The sequence below is a fragment of the Emys orbicularis genome, chromosome 7 (assembly GCF_028017835.1).
Source record: "Emys orbicularis isolate rEmyOrb1 chromosome 7, rEmyOrb1.hap1, whole genome shotgun sequence".
NCBI classification, from domain to species: Eukaryota; Metazoa; Chordata; order Testudines; family Emydidae; genus Emys; species Emys orbicularis.
This window is the reverse complement of record NC_088689.1, coordinates 93,343,151-93,361,173: the sequence shown is the minus strand read 5'-3', so window position 1 is coordinate 93,361,173 and position 18,023 is coordinate 93,343,151. Positions and strand designations below refer to the sequence as shown.

The 18,023-nt window shown below is 38.9% G+C and overlaps 1 protein-coding gene across 1 annotated transcript in view; it reads right to left on the bottom strand.

Moving 5' to 3' along the window:
- The window catches only part of SYN2 (synapsin II), a 442,249-nt gene that overhangs the window by 74,066 nt on the left and 350,160 nt on the right, over positions 1 to 18,023 (bottom strand). Inside the window, exon 6 of the mRNA XM_065408359.1 lies at positions 1,404 to 1,466. Coding sequence (XP_065264431.1) covers positions 1,404 to 1,466 — 63 coding nt within the window. The remainder of the gene's footprint in view (positions 1 to 1,403; positions 1,467 to 18,023) is intronic.

The window sequence follows — 18,023 nt, the reverse complement described above, 5'->3', positions numbered from 1 at the left end:
AACCATTCACTTTCCCCTATTCCAGATCATGAGAAAATTTTGAAAAAGAATTGAAAGGCAGATTTTTCCTCAATCCTTTTCTAGCAAGTCTATAGATAGATACAATGTATTAATGCCAAAGTCTTTAATGGTATAAACATTTAAGTGGGAGTCGCATGCATATATTTGAGAACATTATTTGGCCACTATAGTGGAAAAATTATGAATATATGGAAAAAGTTAGATGATATAGAAAAAATCCCATTAAAGAACCAATGTAGGTGGGAGAGGAGGAATAATGGAGTGACTAACATTAAAAATCCCTCACACAAAGAGGAGTTCATAAACTTTCCCCAAATCAACAGAGTAAGAACATCCAGCATGGTAAAGTCACAATGTGGATAAGATAAAAAGGTTCTTGGTTTTGTTTTTTAAATTCAAAAATTTAAATTAAAAAAAGAGATTGGTTGCTTAAGCCAATCAACTCCTAGTAAGGATGTTTAAGCAATTACGTTGTTCCATCATGGGATATTTCTGTTTGTGTCCATAATTTTTGTAGTAGGTAAGGTTTCTTGTATACAGGAGGCTCAGAGCTATGCAAAATGTTAAATATCAAGGAAATTAAATAATTTCCTTAACAAATCTGAAATGCAAAGATAAAATATTTTAATCAATAAATATGCAAAATGACAAAAATCAATTTTCTACTATTCAACGGCTGATATTTAATTCATAGAATTTTTGGAAATCCAAGGGGATAAGGACACGTTGCCCTTGTTCAATCCTTTTTCATCTGAAGATCTCTTAGCACTTTGGAAATGTCTACCAATTGAGTACCTGCACCCATTGACATCAGTGGAAGCATAATTGAGCCATACACTCAAACCACCATTGTGAGATGTAAGTGATATAGAAATTGCTTCACCCACCAGTGAAATGCAGTTGCCTCTGGATTGAATGCAGCAAGTGTGCTGCAACTCTACAGGACAGGAAATGAAGAAAAATACTGTATCCAATTGAAACTACTATGGGAATTTAGGAAGATGTAGGAGAATTTATTCACCAGATTCTCAGACCTGCAAATCTTTACTTGTGCTTATAAACCTGACTTTTCAAGTAATTCTGCTGCAGGCCACAGAATTATCATATAAGGCCCTGATTCAGGAAAGCATTTGAGCATGTGCTTAAGTCCATTTCTCAAGGCCAGAATTTAAGCTGACTGGGGATGTAAGCATATGCTTAAGTACTGTCCTGAATAGGGACACAAGTAAGGCTTTGCCGAATCAGGACCCTGAGTTGGAATTTGGCCACCTCACAAGTTTTAACACCTACTGTGGAGAAGTTTATATATTTTAATATTTAGACAATTAAAATGTAGACTAGCACCAGAAAACCCCTAGCATATATATAAATAAGACCTGCACCTTTCCCATGCCTGAATGAGCATGTCCAATCTTCACGACAACTGGAAACATTGGCAGTGTTAACTAAGAGGGGAAGAAAAGAAAAATAATATTAATTTAACTGACCATTGAAGTCAGGAACATTTTAATATTAATGAAAATAACTTCTTCTGAAGTAGCTGTTCAGGATTCATTAGAATTTTTTTCATCCTGGTTTAAACTTGCCTGCATATCTTCATCTGTCAAACTGGTGTTTGCAAGAGCATCATCATTACTATGTTACATTCCTCTCTGTCCCATGTAGCTCTGCCTTTAGTTTATACAACACAACAAAAAATGTAGTCAAACAGCTCTTCCCATGTGGATATTTTAGATGTATCCATGGATTGCTCAGCTATTTAATTTGAACCCAAGGGTTTGTTTAAATAGAGCTGGGCTACATTATGAATTACATGCCCATACAACATCTTAGATGATTGCATAACCAAAAGCTACATTCCTTTCTTTTGATTCAATCTCAGAAGATAAAAACAAATTTATCCGAAGAAGTTTGAAACTTCATTTATTGCAAAGCTCTGCTGAGCAAAATCTTCTTCATAATAAAGATACACCCACAATATTCTAACTCAGTTTAGGATTCCAACACAGAGAAGATCTTTATCCTCACAGCATGTAGCATTAAAAACAACATTTGCCACTCTCCAGTTAGAACTTGATTTGGAGCGATGCTGAAAAAGTGTACCTTCCATTTATAACAGCCATTCTCATGTCTCTCAGCCTGCTCAGATTCAGCCGCAGAAGATCTCCTGCAGGTGACTACAGATAGCTGGGAGAGTGGATATTGGCTTTTTAATGGCATCCTCTGTACCTGTAATTTGAATTTCTAACTTGATACCCCAGGGTTAGCACCTGGACTTCCCATTATATATTTGATTTGCAAGCCAGGTAATTTTTGGTATTCATAAGGACAGTGATCTCAAAGCATGAGAAGAGTATAAGAGCCAAATCCTCTTTGTTAAAGAGGGCACTTCATCTCTCATGGATTTCAGTGCTCCATCACCAAAGCTGGTTCTTACCATGCTCTGCATGTATGTGTGTGTGTTTGAGGGGAGGAAGAGAGAAGACTTATATCTCCTCAGAGCCCATCAAACCAAGGATATTACTAGGGAGAATAAAGCGAAGTGCCAGAAATGAATAGTACACTTCTACACCACACCTTGCAGGGTGGATAAAAATCAATGATTTTAAAAAAAAATCGGATTTTTTGATAAAAATGCTTTTTGAGGAAAAAAACTATCTAAAGATAGTTTTAATTAAGATACATTATAGCTCAAAAATATCTCATCATGGAATAGGAATTATAAATTCTAATTCTATAGTATGAGACAATATATTCATGTAATGTTTAAGAAAAGTTTTGTAAATGAGTTCCAATAGTTTATGGATTAGGGACTCAATCTGATGGGGTTCCAGAGGCTTCTGTATAGATTATTTAAATTAATCTTTCTATCTACTCAATAGAACTCAGTGCTCAGTCTAGAAGATACCATCAGAGATGCTTAGTTTTGCAGTTCTCAAACTGTGGATTTGTGGCTCCAGAGAGAACATACTTGTTATGGAGATATACCTATCTCATAGAACTGGAAAGGACCCTGAAAGGTCATCGAGTCCAGTCCCCTGCCTTCACTAGCAGGACCAAGTACTGATTTTGCCCCAGATCCCTAAGTGGCCCCCTCAAGGACTGAACTCACAACCCTAGGTTTAGCAGGCCAATGCTCAAACCACTGAGCTATCCCTCCCCCCGACAGCAAAATGTTTTAAAATAAATAAATAATATATAGAGGTGAGAAATAACAGACCTCAACCCTATTGTCCCTCTGCAAATTTGTGTACATAGAGTCAATCCCTTACCTCTCTCTAAAAGTGCAAAGTTTCAAAAAGTTGAATGAATAGAAGATTATTGGGGGCGGAATAGATCTGGACAAGGAGAAGTAGTCTGGAGATAAATGTGAGAAGGGAGGGACAGGCAGTAGAAACAAAAGTGAAACTGTTTGAGCAGCATATTCCAGAAGCCTTGAGGTCTTTCTGAGTGTAGCCTTCATTGATTTGAGCTCTACCATACCATTCTCACACTAGAAGGGAAAACCTATAATGGCAGCAGGCTGTAAGAGAGACCCAGTTTGGGAATATTTTAATGAAGTTCCTCTACCTGTGGGTAAGACAGGCATGCGTGCAAAATGCAAACAGTGCAACAAAGAAATGCAAGGCCTGGTTGCCCAAATGAAATATCATCATGAGAAGTATTCCTTCTCAGGAGGAAGCTGAGTTGAAGATGATGAAAGGAACATGTCTGAATATGCAAGATCTTCAGGTTCTTTCTTAAAGACTGCCTGTCTTTCTTCTGGATTATTCTTGAATTCTCATGTTTGAGCAAAAAATATAGTTGTTACTCTATGGTACTATCATTTTAGATGCAGTTGTGATAAAAAAATAAATAGCTGAAATAGGCAGTTCTTCCTTTTACAATTTCACCTTTAAAGTAGTATTGAGTATCAGTGAATGCAATGAGTAATACTAAATGAGCAGTTTGGTAATAATAATTAAATAACTGCATTGACTTATTTTGTTTAGGAGAATCCATTCTCAACATACAGGATTCTGAAGGCTATCCACCTTCAAGATCACCATCATTTTCTATAGTTTCAGAGTTATCTGCCAATGATAGTGTTTGATAGTGTTTCAGTCACATCGCCACAGTGTATCACCTGTAGCAAAAAGGAAAAAAAAATCTCCATCATCCAGAAACAACCATAGATAAGTTTGTGATAAGAACCAGCGGATTACAAAAGGAGGTAATTGATGAAAAAACTGCCCCTATGATCTCCTTCATTAACACAGTTCAGTCATTAAGACCAGTATACAGTGCACCCAACAGAGCAGATGTTGCAGGCAAATTGCTGGATAAAGTATATGAAAGAGAAATTGAGCAGTGTGCAAAAGGTCTAGAGGGTGAAATTGTTAACCTGAGTCTTGATGGGTGGAGCAATGTCCACAATGATTCTGTTGTATGTGCTTGTGTGACAACAGAAGAAGGGAATGTCTTCCTTACAGAAACAATTGATACATCAGGAAATGCACACACAGCAGAATACCAACAAGAAGTAGCAGTAAAAGCTATAACAAACTGAAAAAAATTCAAATGTCTAGTATGCAGCTTGGTCACAGACAATGCTGCAAATGTATCCAAGATGAGAAGAAAATATTTAGAAGAGAGTGAAGAGAGTCCCAAGCTAATAACAAACGGTTGCAGTGCTCATTTGATGCACCTCCTAGCCAAAGACTTCAGTGTTCCAGAAATAAAGGCTAATGTTGTTTAAATTGCAAAATACTTCTGTAACAACCACTTTGCAGCAGCTGCTCTGAAAAACGTGGGAGGAACCAAGCTAACTCTCCCACAAGATGTACGATGGAACTCAGTAGTGGACTGTTTTGAGCACTATATCAAGAACTGGCCTAATCTGATGACAGTTTGTGAACAAAATTGTGAAAAAATAGATGGCACGGTCACAGCCAAAGTTCTCAACATTGGGCTTAAGAGAAATATTGAACACGTGCTGAGTACCCTGAAGCCTATTTCTGTAGCCTTGAACAAAATGCAGGGAAATAGCTGTTTTATTGCTGACGCTGTTGAAATTTGGAAGGAACTGGGTGAGATCTTAAAAAGAGAAATATGCAATGACAGAATTAAATTACAAGCATTAAAAAAACGAATGGAACAAGCACTATCTCCAGCTCATTTTCTTGCAAATATTCTCCATACTCGGTATCAGGGTCAAACCTTAACTGCTGAAGAAGAGTTGGCTATGACATGGACATCCAGCAATCATCCCTCCATAATGCCAACTATAATAAACTTCAGAGCTAAGAGTGAACCATCCAAGAAATATATGTTTGCTGACGATGTTTTAAAGAAAGTCACACCAGTGAACTGGTGGAAGTCACTTAAGCACTTGGATTCAGAGACTGTTGAAGTGATGATCTCACTTTTAACAGTAGTAGCTTCTTCTGCCAGTGTAGTCTTCCTTTGGACTAATTCATTCCAAATTGAGAAATCGTTTGGGACCTGAAAAAGCAGGAAAGCTTGTTTTTCTTTTCCAGATTATGAACAAACAGGAAAATTAAGGTGAAGACGACTGAGTTAGCTGCAGAAGCCAATATTTTAAGTTTTCTCATGTTGACCTGGCTGACATAGTCGATTTACTTTTTGTTTTTTTTTTTAAATATTTAATTTACCTGATTTTAAAAACTAGAATATTTAACTAAAATAGTTTAGTTTTTAACTAAATTCAAAAATTCATATAATTCTTTTGTTAAAATATTATATGTTTGCTGTTGAAGAAAAAAATCCAGAATATATAACGTTGTTGTTTTAGTTAAATAAAACAATTTAAATGCCTGTCTGGTGATGTTCTCCTCCTAATACAGCATGGCAAGAAAATCCCCCAAATATTAATGATTAACCTGTTGAATTGGAGATAATTCACCTCCCAATGACTTCATAAATATCTGCTTCAATTACCTATGGTAAATGAAATAACCAATGATTCATTTTCTGATATAGCTGTAAAACTCATCTGAAAAGTTTTCAAAATAAATCACTTAAAAATGTATAGTTTGTACCTTCTAAAAATGAAACCTACATCTACCTCTGAGTTGTGAAGAATATGTATTAAGGTTACAACAACCAACAAAAATGCACTTTTATGTAGAAATCCATGATTAAATCGAGTCTTCCTGACTAGTGATTTAAATCAAATCCACACTGACACCTTGTAGAATTTAATGGGTAATTTTAGGCATCACTTTTTACAGTATAGTTTGAACCTTTAATAACTACAGTTGTAACTCATTCATTAATTTTCTTCTTTATAAAATCCGTAGGAGATTTGTTGAGCGGCTTAGTAGATCTGTTAGAATTGCACAACTTTGCAATCAGTACTGCTCCTCAATAACACATTTGAGTCAATGTTGCTCCAACTGATTTTTCTATATTCCTAAAAAACAAACAAACAACAAAACCCCCTACAGTTGTTTTTGTAGGAAGTTGCATAATAGAGTTTATTTTTTATTTATCTTTTCCCCCCAAAGCAAATGTTGACCATGATAATAGAAAGAAAACATGAACTGAAGGTCTTAAGGCTTACAATAGAAGTTTGGAATTTCTTATGTAATGCTGTGTGTCTTCTGTTGAGAATGGCCAAGTTTAAAAAAAATAGTGTTCTGCAGGGAGGCATTTTGCCACAAGCCAACAAGGTAGCTAGCTAATGTTTCTTCCTTGAAATCTGGCCTCTGCTGCTGCAAGCTCCAGTTGCAGCTGGGATTTCAATTTCATTATGAGATTCTTGTGAGCCTGAATTGGGTAATTATCTTTGAATACAGCAATTGTGACTTCATACTCTTCATGCAGTAAGTCAGTTGCAGAGCTGGGAACACAGAACCCTAGTCTGCTGGTTCCTCCAAATTCACTGCTCTAAAACCTAGACTATGCATCCTCTCTGAATTTAAACTCCTGGACAGGGCAGGAAGCAAGAGAACGGGTATATCATATCAAACAACAACTACAATGGATTAAAAGAAAATATTTACAATTAGGATTATTTTTAACCAAAGAAGGCATTTTTTGCACCTCATGTTTTAGATAGTGACAACCTACTGTCCTCTGCTATCTGGGAGTAAGGAATAAAAGATGCAGTCAATGTGGAAAGGTAGGACTTCATACACAGAGCTAAAATAGAAGTGGCAGTATCCTGGAAAAAACAACAGCCACCTTAAGAATTTCAAAACATCCTATGCATAGCCAAGTTGTTTTATGCTATCGGTATACTCCTGATGACAATGGCAATACGTTTAAGCCTGATACATCTGAATAGTATTTCACATCAGCAGCCTTTTGGCAGAAACAGCCAATTTAAAGTTAATCACACATTTTTATTCCCAATAATGCAATTGGTCATTCCATTGAATTAAAATAGTAATGTAATATCTTTTATGAAAGAATTATGCATTAACAAAGTTGGTTTTCAACAGAGTAGTTCATTTGACTTGCAGAAAGATGTTAAAACATTGTAAATATACTGTAAATGCAACATTTAGGCAGATTTTGGCCACTGTTACATAATTGTGAGTGAAAATTTAGCAGCACAAAAACACACACTTGCTACTTTCCCTTATGATGTCCCAAGGGACAATAGACTTTACGTACTATTGGGAACAAATTTGGTCATCAAGAGCCTACTTTTCAAATCTAAATGTGCATGTTTACACACCCAAATATGATTAGTTCATAAACAGATAGATAGTTTGGCTTCTAATTTAAGTATTTGCAAATGACCATGTAGGTGCACAATGAAACTTTGTATGCAAATGAGGCATGCCTTTGTGTGTGTAGAGTTCAGAAAAAACAGGTCACAATGAGAATGAGACGTGTCCTCTGAAAAAAAAGGTGATACTGTAAACTTTTTTTCTAAAAAACCAAGACTGTTGGCCAGATCCTGGCCCCCTGTTTAACTTATCAAGGGGCATGGAAGGGGCTAATATTATCTTCATTTTATAAAGGGGAAAATGAGACACAGAAGGGTAAAGTGAATTGGCCAAGGTTACACAATGAATCAGTGGGAGAGCTAGGAATAGAACCCTTGTCTGATTCCCCTTCCTGTGTCCTATTCTCTGGAACACATAGCCCGCAGAGATATTATTTACTGATGTAAGAACATGTAGTCTTTTTTGAATTACTGTATATATTTTCTAAATTACCTATCATCCTCAACACTTATCTGTGTTCTCAACTCTGATACAACACTTTATGGGTCCCTTATTTTGACTCAACTGCACTTTCATCATTTAAATTGCCACCAACTCTTGTTTTATGCCTCTCTTGATATGTTTTCTGACCCATAATTTACACTCTAAGGTTATCATCATTAATGTATGTCAAATTAATGTAAATTGCTTTTTTATTTTCCCCACTTTGTTCCCATTATTTAGTAAAGCTGTAAAATACTAAGTATTTCGGGAGTGAATTTGCTTATGCAATGAAATGTCTATAATAAATTGTATTTTTTTTTTGCAATACTTTTATCTTCTAAGCAGCAGATCCCACCTCAAATATTTTTCTGTTAAAAATGTCTAACAAATTACTTTGCGTAGACTGTAAGGCAGACTTTTTGTTGTGTGTGCAGTACCTAGTATAACAGGGCCCTGATTAGGCCCTCCAGATGCCACTGCAATGCATATCATAACATAGCATGGAAACTATTTCTATTGTCCAGTCAAATGACAGAAGCCCCAGTCTTGCATGGCTTTAGGTATGTAAATAGTTCTATTAACATCCATCACTCGAGTGAGTAAGTTGGGGCTGATGCTGGATCGCCCATTATATGAATGCATGAATCATTGCTTCCTATGGAGCAAAAGTAATTTATCCCTTTCCCTGCAAGTTCCTTCAGTACTGAAACCTACAGAACTCTCAGACACCAAACTCAACTAATTCCAGATCATTAACATCAAGAATGTTACATTAGACTGGAATTAATACCAGCCTTTGCAATGCCTCAAGAGACCTCTTTCCAATTCAATATACTGCTAGATTTCACTGGTTCCTTTTATTTTTAGCAAATATGTTTAGTCTGGCTCTAAATAAAAGTACATCCAGTAAAGATGAAAGGCATTATAAACAAAGCATTAAATAAAACAGAGGGAAGGCAGGACAGTGGGCATGATGAGACATGGAACATAGAATCATAGGACTCGAAGGGACCTCGAGAGGTCATCTAGTTCAGTCCTCTGCACTCATGGCAAGACTAAGTATTATCTCTAGACCATCCCTGACAGGTTTTTGTCTAACCTGCTCTTAAAAATCTCCAATGATGCAGATTCCACAACCTCCATAGAGGTTTATTTATTCCAGTGCTTAACTACCCTGAAAGTTAGGAAGTTTTTCCTAACGTCCAACATAAACTGCCCTTGCTACAATTTAAGCCCATTACTTCTTGTCCTATCCTCAGAGTTTAAGGAGAACATTTTTTCTCCCTCCTCTTTGTAACATCCTTTTATGTACTTGAAAGTTGTTATGTCCCCTCTCAGTCTTCTCTAGACTAAAGAAACACAGTTTTTTTCAATCTTCCCTCACAGGTCATGTTTTCTAGACGTTTAATCATTTTTGTTGCTCTTCTCTGGACTTTCTCCAATTTGTCCACATTTTTCCTGAAATGTGGCACCCAGAATTGGTCACAATACTCCAGTTGAGGCCTAATCAGCGTGGAGTAGAGTGGAAGAATTACTTCTTGTGTCTTGCTTACAACACTCCTGCTAATACATCCCAGAAAGATGTTTGCTTTTCTTGCAACCATGTTATATTGTGGACTCATATTTAGCTTGTGATGGGTATTGGGATGGTCACAGGCACTTTCTCCTCTGTACCACATGGGAACACTCTGGGGGAATAAATTCTGGTGCATCAGGAAGTGGGTTTTAATTAGCAGGTGATAGATCCCCCTTCTAGTACTGAAACCCTTAATCGCATGCTCAAATAGATCCCTATTCAATAAAAACGTAAGCATGTGCATAGTTTTAAGCACATGCTGAAGTTTCACTAACTTCAATGGGACTTCTGCATGTGTGTTAAGTGTTTTGCTGAATGGGGTCCCGATTGAGTAAACTCCCTAGCATGATGCCAGGGAGAACCATACTGTTAAAGGCTCTGTTCATCAGCAGAGATGTAATGCTAAGAGCACCTAAGTGATTGTGGCCTTTAAAGTTCCTATAGCACATCTCACAAGATTAAGAGGTGTTGTTTTCTGTATTCTAACTAAAATACCTGTATGGATGACAACATTCTGCCTACTTAATTCCCCAGTGACTACACATGGAAAAATAATTTTTCTATCACTTCCAGCAAGAAACTGTTTTGTCATGGCCACATTTCAGTGATGGCCATGACATCTGATTTCTGTGTAAATATTGTTTGTATTTCTGCAAAGCACCTTCACGCTTCAGAATCGTACTGCAGACATCAATAAATAATAATTTCTTTGGAATTCTTTCACTTGAATCCATTTTTAGGAACCATTTCAAGAGTTGATCTTTGATCCAACAAACATAAAATTGTTTCTCTAGAGAACGTCAGTCTAAGTAATCTGCAGTTAAATGCATCTCCAATACCTTATCAGTTTTTTAATTAGCCTTGTTTCCAACTAGCCAAAAGCATGCATGCGCACACACATTATGCATTAATGGCTGGCTATGTTTTAGTTTAAAAATTAAGCTGTGAATTATGGGAATACAAAGTAGCACATATCCTAAATTTTAGTTATTTATTCATTACCTTCATATTTAAAAAAAAAGTTACATTTCTCCCCACCGCCCAAATTTAAAATAAAAAACAAATCACTGCCTAGTTGGGACATTATAAGGAAGCAACTGATTTTTATGGTTGAGCCATAAACCACTGCAATGGGGTTTATAATGGAAATGCTGGCAGACCTTTGACTACAGCAATACAAATGGCACCCCGCAATTAACAGGACCACAAATTTTCCCATGATTCCACAGCTGTGGAATACTTTGTGGACCACAGGAACAAAAACAACAATTAAAAAAAAAAAGACTTTGCCTTACAAAAATGAACCAGCATCTTTAAAAGGAGCAGAATTCCTTTAACACTGGAGTCTGATACCAGGATTTCAAATGACATGCCATATCTCAATAGAAATAGAGGGGAGTGGAAGGCGGGTAGCAGAGGTAATCAAAACACAAAGGCTACAGCTGTAGCAAAAGAGGGATCAAGGAAGACTTCAAAATTAAGTTACCACAAGACATTTTTGGTTGTTCTCATCACTATAGTAGCACGAGTGTTAGCTATGTGATGCTGATGTGCCTGCTGTCTACTATGGCATATGGGCAGTACTGAGAGCTATTTTCCCTTATTGTTGCCCCTATATTCCCTAATCCCCACAGATCTCACTCCCTGCATGGGGACTACCTGCCCAAATCTACAAAGTGGCTCTCACCACCACTGATTGACTCCAATCATGGGGAGAAATCATTGTTCCAAGTAAGAAAAACTGACTATTTTCTCTTACAATTATGATACATATGGGATTTAACTTCCCCACCTGCTCCCTTCCGTTTTGACTTCTATCCTTGACGCTACAGGAGCTCTCTGGATTGCTCACACAGATGGGTAAACAGTAGGCATGGTAAGACCATGCTAGCACAGAAACCAGTTAGCTTCATGAGCATTCTGTGATTTTAGTTACCTTTCGTTTATTTTGAAGGAAAATATTTAAAAAACAGCTCTACCAAATGTGAGTTGAGCTTCTCTTTGGAAGGCAGTGTCATTAGCAGAGCTGGTGGAAAGTTTTAATTAAATTTTTTGGTTGCTTGCAATAATAGCCTTCTTTCCAAAATGATGATTTTTATGGGAAAAAGTGTTTCTTTAGCGATGTTCTAGTTTTTTAATTAAAAAAAAAAAGACATTGGAAAAGAAATTGCATTGACAAAGCAGAAAATTTTCATGAAAATTTTGGAATACAAAGACAATTATTTTTAACCAATCCTTACAATTTTTGACCAGCTCTAGAAATAATCTTGTTAAAGAAATGAGGCAAAATAAATATATAAAGGGGATATGCAATCCAACAATGAATTAAACCACAATGATGAGATTGACTACACCTTGTGGACTTTCAAATAGCAATTGTCTGCTTCAAACTGTCAACAAAATATAAAAAGCTGCAAGTTACACACAAAAGCTGCAATGTACACACAAACTTTCAGTCACCATAAACATAAATAACAAGCTCACCCTGATTCCCCGATCTTGCAATGGAATCTGTTTGCATGAACCCTCACATCTGTGCGGAGTACTAATCCACTAGGTTTTAAATGGTTAAATCAGTAAAAGGATAATTTGGGATTTATTATTAATTATATTTATAGATCAAATACTACAGGCACTGATAAAATAGCATTTTTGGTAGAAAACAGGGTAGCTGCATAAATATTTTTATTTTGCCTCAAATAACTAATATGATTTTCTACATAAAACAGCATGTCTGAATATGCGGAATGGGGTCAATAACAAATATTATTGCAATCACCAATATGGCTGTGGCTGTTACTGAATTTGTAGAAGCTTGTATAATATCAGTGTAGATTATTTACTGTAGAGATATTTGCCAGTATACTAACTTTGCTAATGCAAAATAATGTCAAATAATGCAAAATGATAAACTCTTCTGATTGTTTTTATCTAAAGAATGCAAAAAGTGCACACACACTAAAGAATATATATTCTTTCTTTTCAGTGATTTAAACTTCTCTCAACATTATTTTATAATAAATTTGGAGTTTCATTTCAAAAGCCTCTGAAGTCAAAGTGAGTCTTATAGTTCATGTCTGGTTCTGCTTTGATCTGTGAACTTGTAGACATGTTCCCTGAGGGAGTAAAAGCCATATTCTGTTCTGCAAATGAAAGAGTAAAAAAATCTATGAGGAGGAATCCTTTTAAATCTAGATAACAGAAGTCAAGATTCCTAAATTTCAGTTAGAAGAGCATTTAGTATGAAAGTTGCTTTCACTGATATGACACATTTTAACGATTTCTGTCATATGTTAATATCGGGAAATACATTAATATATTTAATGACCAGACAAATGGAATGGTTGTTATCAAAGGGCACCTTCAGACTGGAAGTTCATTCATGTTCTACATGAAACTTAATGAGTAGAGCAATAATACTTTAAAATCTCTTGGCAGACTGGCCACCTGTCCAAGTGTTCGAAGTCTAACCATTCTTGGTTAACTGCACCACTGAAAGGTTTAAGGACAAGAGAGAAGGAGGAATTAAATATTAGAAGTGATTACATCTGTAATGGAAATACTGCAACATATGTAGGCTTAAAATGTGACTGTAATATCCTGTCTGAAGACGCTTTGATGCTTTTAATAATGTCTGTCTCTCCCCCACCCCATTAGCTATATAGTGGTATTTTTCTTTCCAGAGTTGATTTATGTGCTGCTTAACTGTTTGCAATCACTTAATTTTTCTAGGTACCTACTTGGCATTTCTTTGTCTTCAAATATTAGGGAAACATCTCAGAGGCAAAGCATTAGGAAACCAGATTGAAAGTATGTCTCTCACTGGTATTCAGACAATAAAAATAAAATTTAGCACTTGATGAGCCTAGTCCTCCTCTCATATACAGTGAGTAACTCGCTTGAAGTTACTGGGCAGCTGACTAACTCATCTAGCCTCAACGGGCCTGATCCTCAGCTGGTGTAATTACAATGGAGCTACTTTGTTTTACACCAGCTGAAGATATGGCCCAAACCAGAGTTACATTGGTGTAAATGCGGGGAGAATCAGGCCCAACATCCTCAAAGTGCTGGACAGATAGCAACTGATGGAGGCAAATGGGTGAGAGAGAAGTTTCCACTTTGAGTGCCACCTTCTTAAAACATACAGCAAAATAAATGTTTCAAAGGCGTTGCTTTAACTAACTGTGTGTTCCTGACTGGGATATGAAAAGGGGAACTGGGGAGTCTAATACATAATATTCATGCTGTATCTGCAGTTATTGAAATTGAAACAGCCCTAGGATTCCTGGATTCTTCTAAATTATCACTGATAATACCACAGCTTGCAGGTAGACAGCCCCCTCCTATGTCTTATCAGTTGATGCACCTCTCAGGGGAGTTAAATCATTATTTACCTTACAGAAGAAGTGGGTTTTTTTGCCCACGAAAGCTTATGCCCAAATAAATCTGTTAGTCTTTAAGGTGCCACCGGACTCCTTGTTGTTTTTGTGGATACAGACTAACACGGCTACCCCCTGATACTTGACACCATGCAAGGCACTAAGTATGGCGTGGAAATCCATCAACCTCAACAAAAAACTTGCACAGATACAGACAGACATCATCTTCCTCTCCAAGTGCAAACAAATGGACATCATACCAAATGGACTGAAGGTAAAAAATTCATTGCAATCAACATACTACACTGACTATGGTGAGAGACTGTGCCACACACTCTCAAAGAAACTGAGGAACCACCTGATCAGTATCCTGTACAGCAGACCGGAGAAGATCAAGAATGAACTCTCAAAACTGGAGACTCTCATACAAAACCAACCTTCCACACAAACTTCCTTGTGGCTGGACTTTACAAAAACAAGACAAGCTATTTACAACGCACACGTCACTTCTCTACAGAGGAAAAAGGACAGTAAACTATCTAAACTCCTACATGCCACAGGGGCTACAACAGTGGTACCCTCAACTCACCTAACAATATTGTTAATCTATCCAACCACACACTTAGCCTGGCAGAAGAGTCTGTCCTATCTCGGGGACTCTCTTTCTGCCCCACCACCCCCACAAACATGATACAGTTCTGTGGTGATCTGGAAGCCTACTTTCGTCGTCTCTGACTCAAGAAATATTTTCAACACACCACTGAACAGTGCACTGACCCAAAGGAACCCTCCTACCAACAGTACAAGAAGAAGAATTCAGCGTGGACTCCTCCTGATGGTCGAAATGACAGACTGGACTTCTACATAGAGTGCTTCCGCAGACGTGCACAGGCTGAAATTGTGAACAAACAGCATCACTTGCCCCATAACCTCAGCCGTACAGAACACAATGCCATCCACAGCCTCAGAAACAACTCTGACATTATAATCAAAGGAGGTGCTATAGTCATAATGAACAGGTTGGATTATGAACAGGAGGCTGTCAGGCAACTCTTGCAGCAGGATTATCTGGCTATTTGGACTCCCTCCTCAGACCCTACGCTACCAGCACTCCTAGATATCTTCGAGACACTACCGACTTCCTGAGGAAACTACAATGCATTGGTGATCTTCCTGAAAACACCACCCTGGCCACCATGGATGTAGAAGTTCTTTACACCAATATTCCACATGAGGATGGACTACAAGCTGTCAAGAACAGCCTCCCTGATGATACCACGGCACACCTGGTGGCTGAGCTTTGTGACTTTGTCCTCACCCACAACCATTTCAGATTTGGGGACAACTTATACCTTCAAATCAGTGGCATTGCTATGGGTACCCGCATGGCCCCACAGTATGCCAACATTTTTATGGCTGACTTAGAACAAGGCTTCCTCATCTCTCGTCCCCTAGCACCCCTCCTCTACTTGCACTACATTGATGACATCTTCATCATATGGACCCATGGGAAGGAGGCCCTTGAAGAATTCCACCTGTGTTTCAACAATTTCCACCCCACCATCAACCTCAGCCTGGACCAGTCCACACAAGAGATCCACTTCCTGGACACTACAGTACAAATAAGTGATGGTCACATAAACACCACCCTATACCAGAAACCTACTGACTGCTATACTTACCTAAATGCCTCCAGCTTCCATCCAGGACGCATCATACGATCCATTGTCTACAGCCAAGCCCTAAGATACAAGCGAATTTGTTCCAATCCCTCAGACAGAGACAAACACCTCCAAGATCTTTATCAAGCGTTCTTAAAACTACAATACCCACCTGGGGAAGTGAGGAAACAGATTGACAGAGCGAGACGGAGACCCAGAAGTCACCTACTACAGGACAGGTCAAACAAGGAAAATAACAGAACGCCACTGGCCATCACGTACAGCTCCCAGCTAAAACCTCTCCAGCACATCATCAGCGATCTACAACCTATCCTGGAAAACAATCTCTCACTCTCACAGACCTTGGGAGGCAGGCCAGTCCTTGCTTACAGACAGCCCCCCAACCTGAAGCAAATACTCACCAGCAACTACACACCACACTACAGAAACACTAACCCAGGAACCAATCCCTGTAGCAAACCTTGTTGCCTACTCTGTCCTCATATCTACTCTAGTGACACCATCAGAGGATCCAACCACATCAGCCACACCATCAGGGGCTCATTCACCTGCACGTCTACTAATGTTATATATGCCATCATGTACATTGGCCAAACCAGACAGTCTCTATGTAAAAGAATAAATGGACACAAATAGGACATCAGGAATGGTAATATACAAAAGCCAATAGGAGAACACTTCAATCTCCCTGGACATTCTATAACAGATTTAAAAGTAGCCCTAATTGAACAAAAAAACTTCAGAAACAGACTTCAAAGAGAAACTGCAGAACTAAAATTCATTTGCAAATTTAACACCATTAATTTGGCTTGAATAGGGGCTGGGAGTGGCTGGCTCATTACAAAAGCAGCTTTGCCTCTCCTGGAATTGACACCTCCTCATCAGTTATTGGGAGTGGACTACATCCACCCTGATCGAATTGGTCCTGTCAACACTGGTTCTCCACTTGTGAGGTAACTCCCTTCTCTTCATGTGTCAGTATATAATGCCTGCATCTGTAAATTCCATGCATCTGAAGAAGTGGTTTTTACCCACGAAAGCTTATGCCCAAATAAATCTGCTTGTCTTTAAGGTACCACCGGACTCCTTGTTGTTTAAATCATTATATTAGTTTTACAAGGTGTGACAGAGTTCCTTCTCTGCCTCGGTGGGTTCCGTGCTTCCACTTAGCGGTGGGCCAGGGTATTCCTCTCTACCTCAGAATTTCCCCACACCCCATACCTTGCCTGAACAGGGTTCCTCCCGGCCCCCTGACAGGGGAGAGGAAGGGGAGCCTCTTAGTCTCTGGTAGTCCCTCCTTGCATGGTGGCAACAAACCAGGCACCCACTTCAGTTTCTCCTCTCCGGCGAGATCTCTTCCCTCAGACCTCTGGGGCCTGGAAGTAGGGTGACCAGACAGCAAGTGTGAAAAATCGGGACAGAGGTTGGGGGGTATTAGGAGCCTATATAAGAAAAAGACCCAAAAATAGGGACTGTCCCTATAAAAACAGGACATCTGGTCACCCTATCCGGAAGGGCTGTTCACCCTGTTGGGTAGGGTTTCCCCTGCCCTTTGCCTCTGTACTTGTGGGGGTTTTCCCTCCTGGTGCTTGTCAGTATCTGCACTGCCCAGATCTCCAGTAGCACACTTTCCTCCCACAACTCCTATTGTGCACCCCTATCTGGCTGGAGGGGAGGCTTTTAACAGGTTCTGGCAGGCCCTTGATTGGCCCCAGGTGTCCTAATTAACCTAGAGTAACCTCTGTTCAGTTACCAAGGGAAAAGAGACCTGCTTATCCTGGGGCTAATATACCTGCCTTCCAGTGGCCCCACAAAGTCGCGGGACCTCCTTGTTAAACTCCTCCTAGTGCTGGCCAAAGTGGCCCTCTATAAGCTCAGGGAGAGGAGGTTGGCTGAGGGGGTTTCCTGCGACTGTGGGGCCTATTTCTGATCCGCCTTCTGTTCACGCATCCAGGCAGAGTTCCTCTGGGTGGCGTCCGCTGGCTCCCTTGACACCTTTGAGGAGCAGTGGGCGCTGTCCGGGGTTCTCTGCTCGGTGTCCCATTCCGGTTCCTTATTTTTGGCCCTTTGACCCTCACACCTGCCCTTATTAATTTTTCCATTGTCCCCCGTAACTACTTGAGTTCCTGGGCCTTGTGGATCCTCCCCAAAGGCTGGAGGAGGGTCCTTTAGCAGCAAGCCCGCCCACTTCCCAGAACTC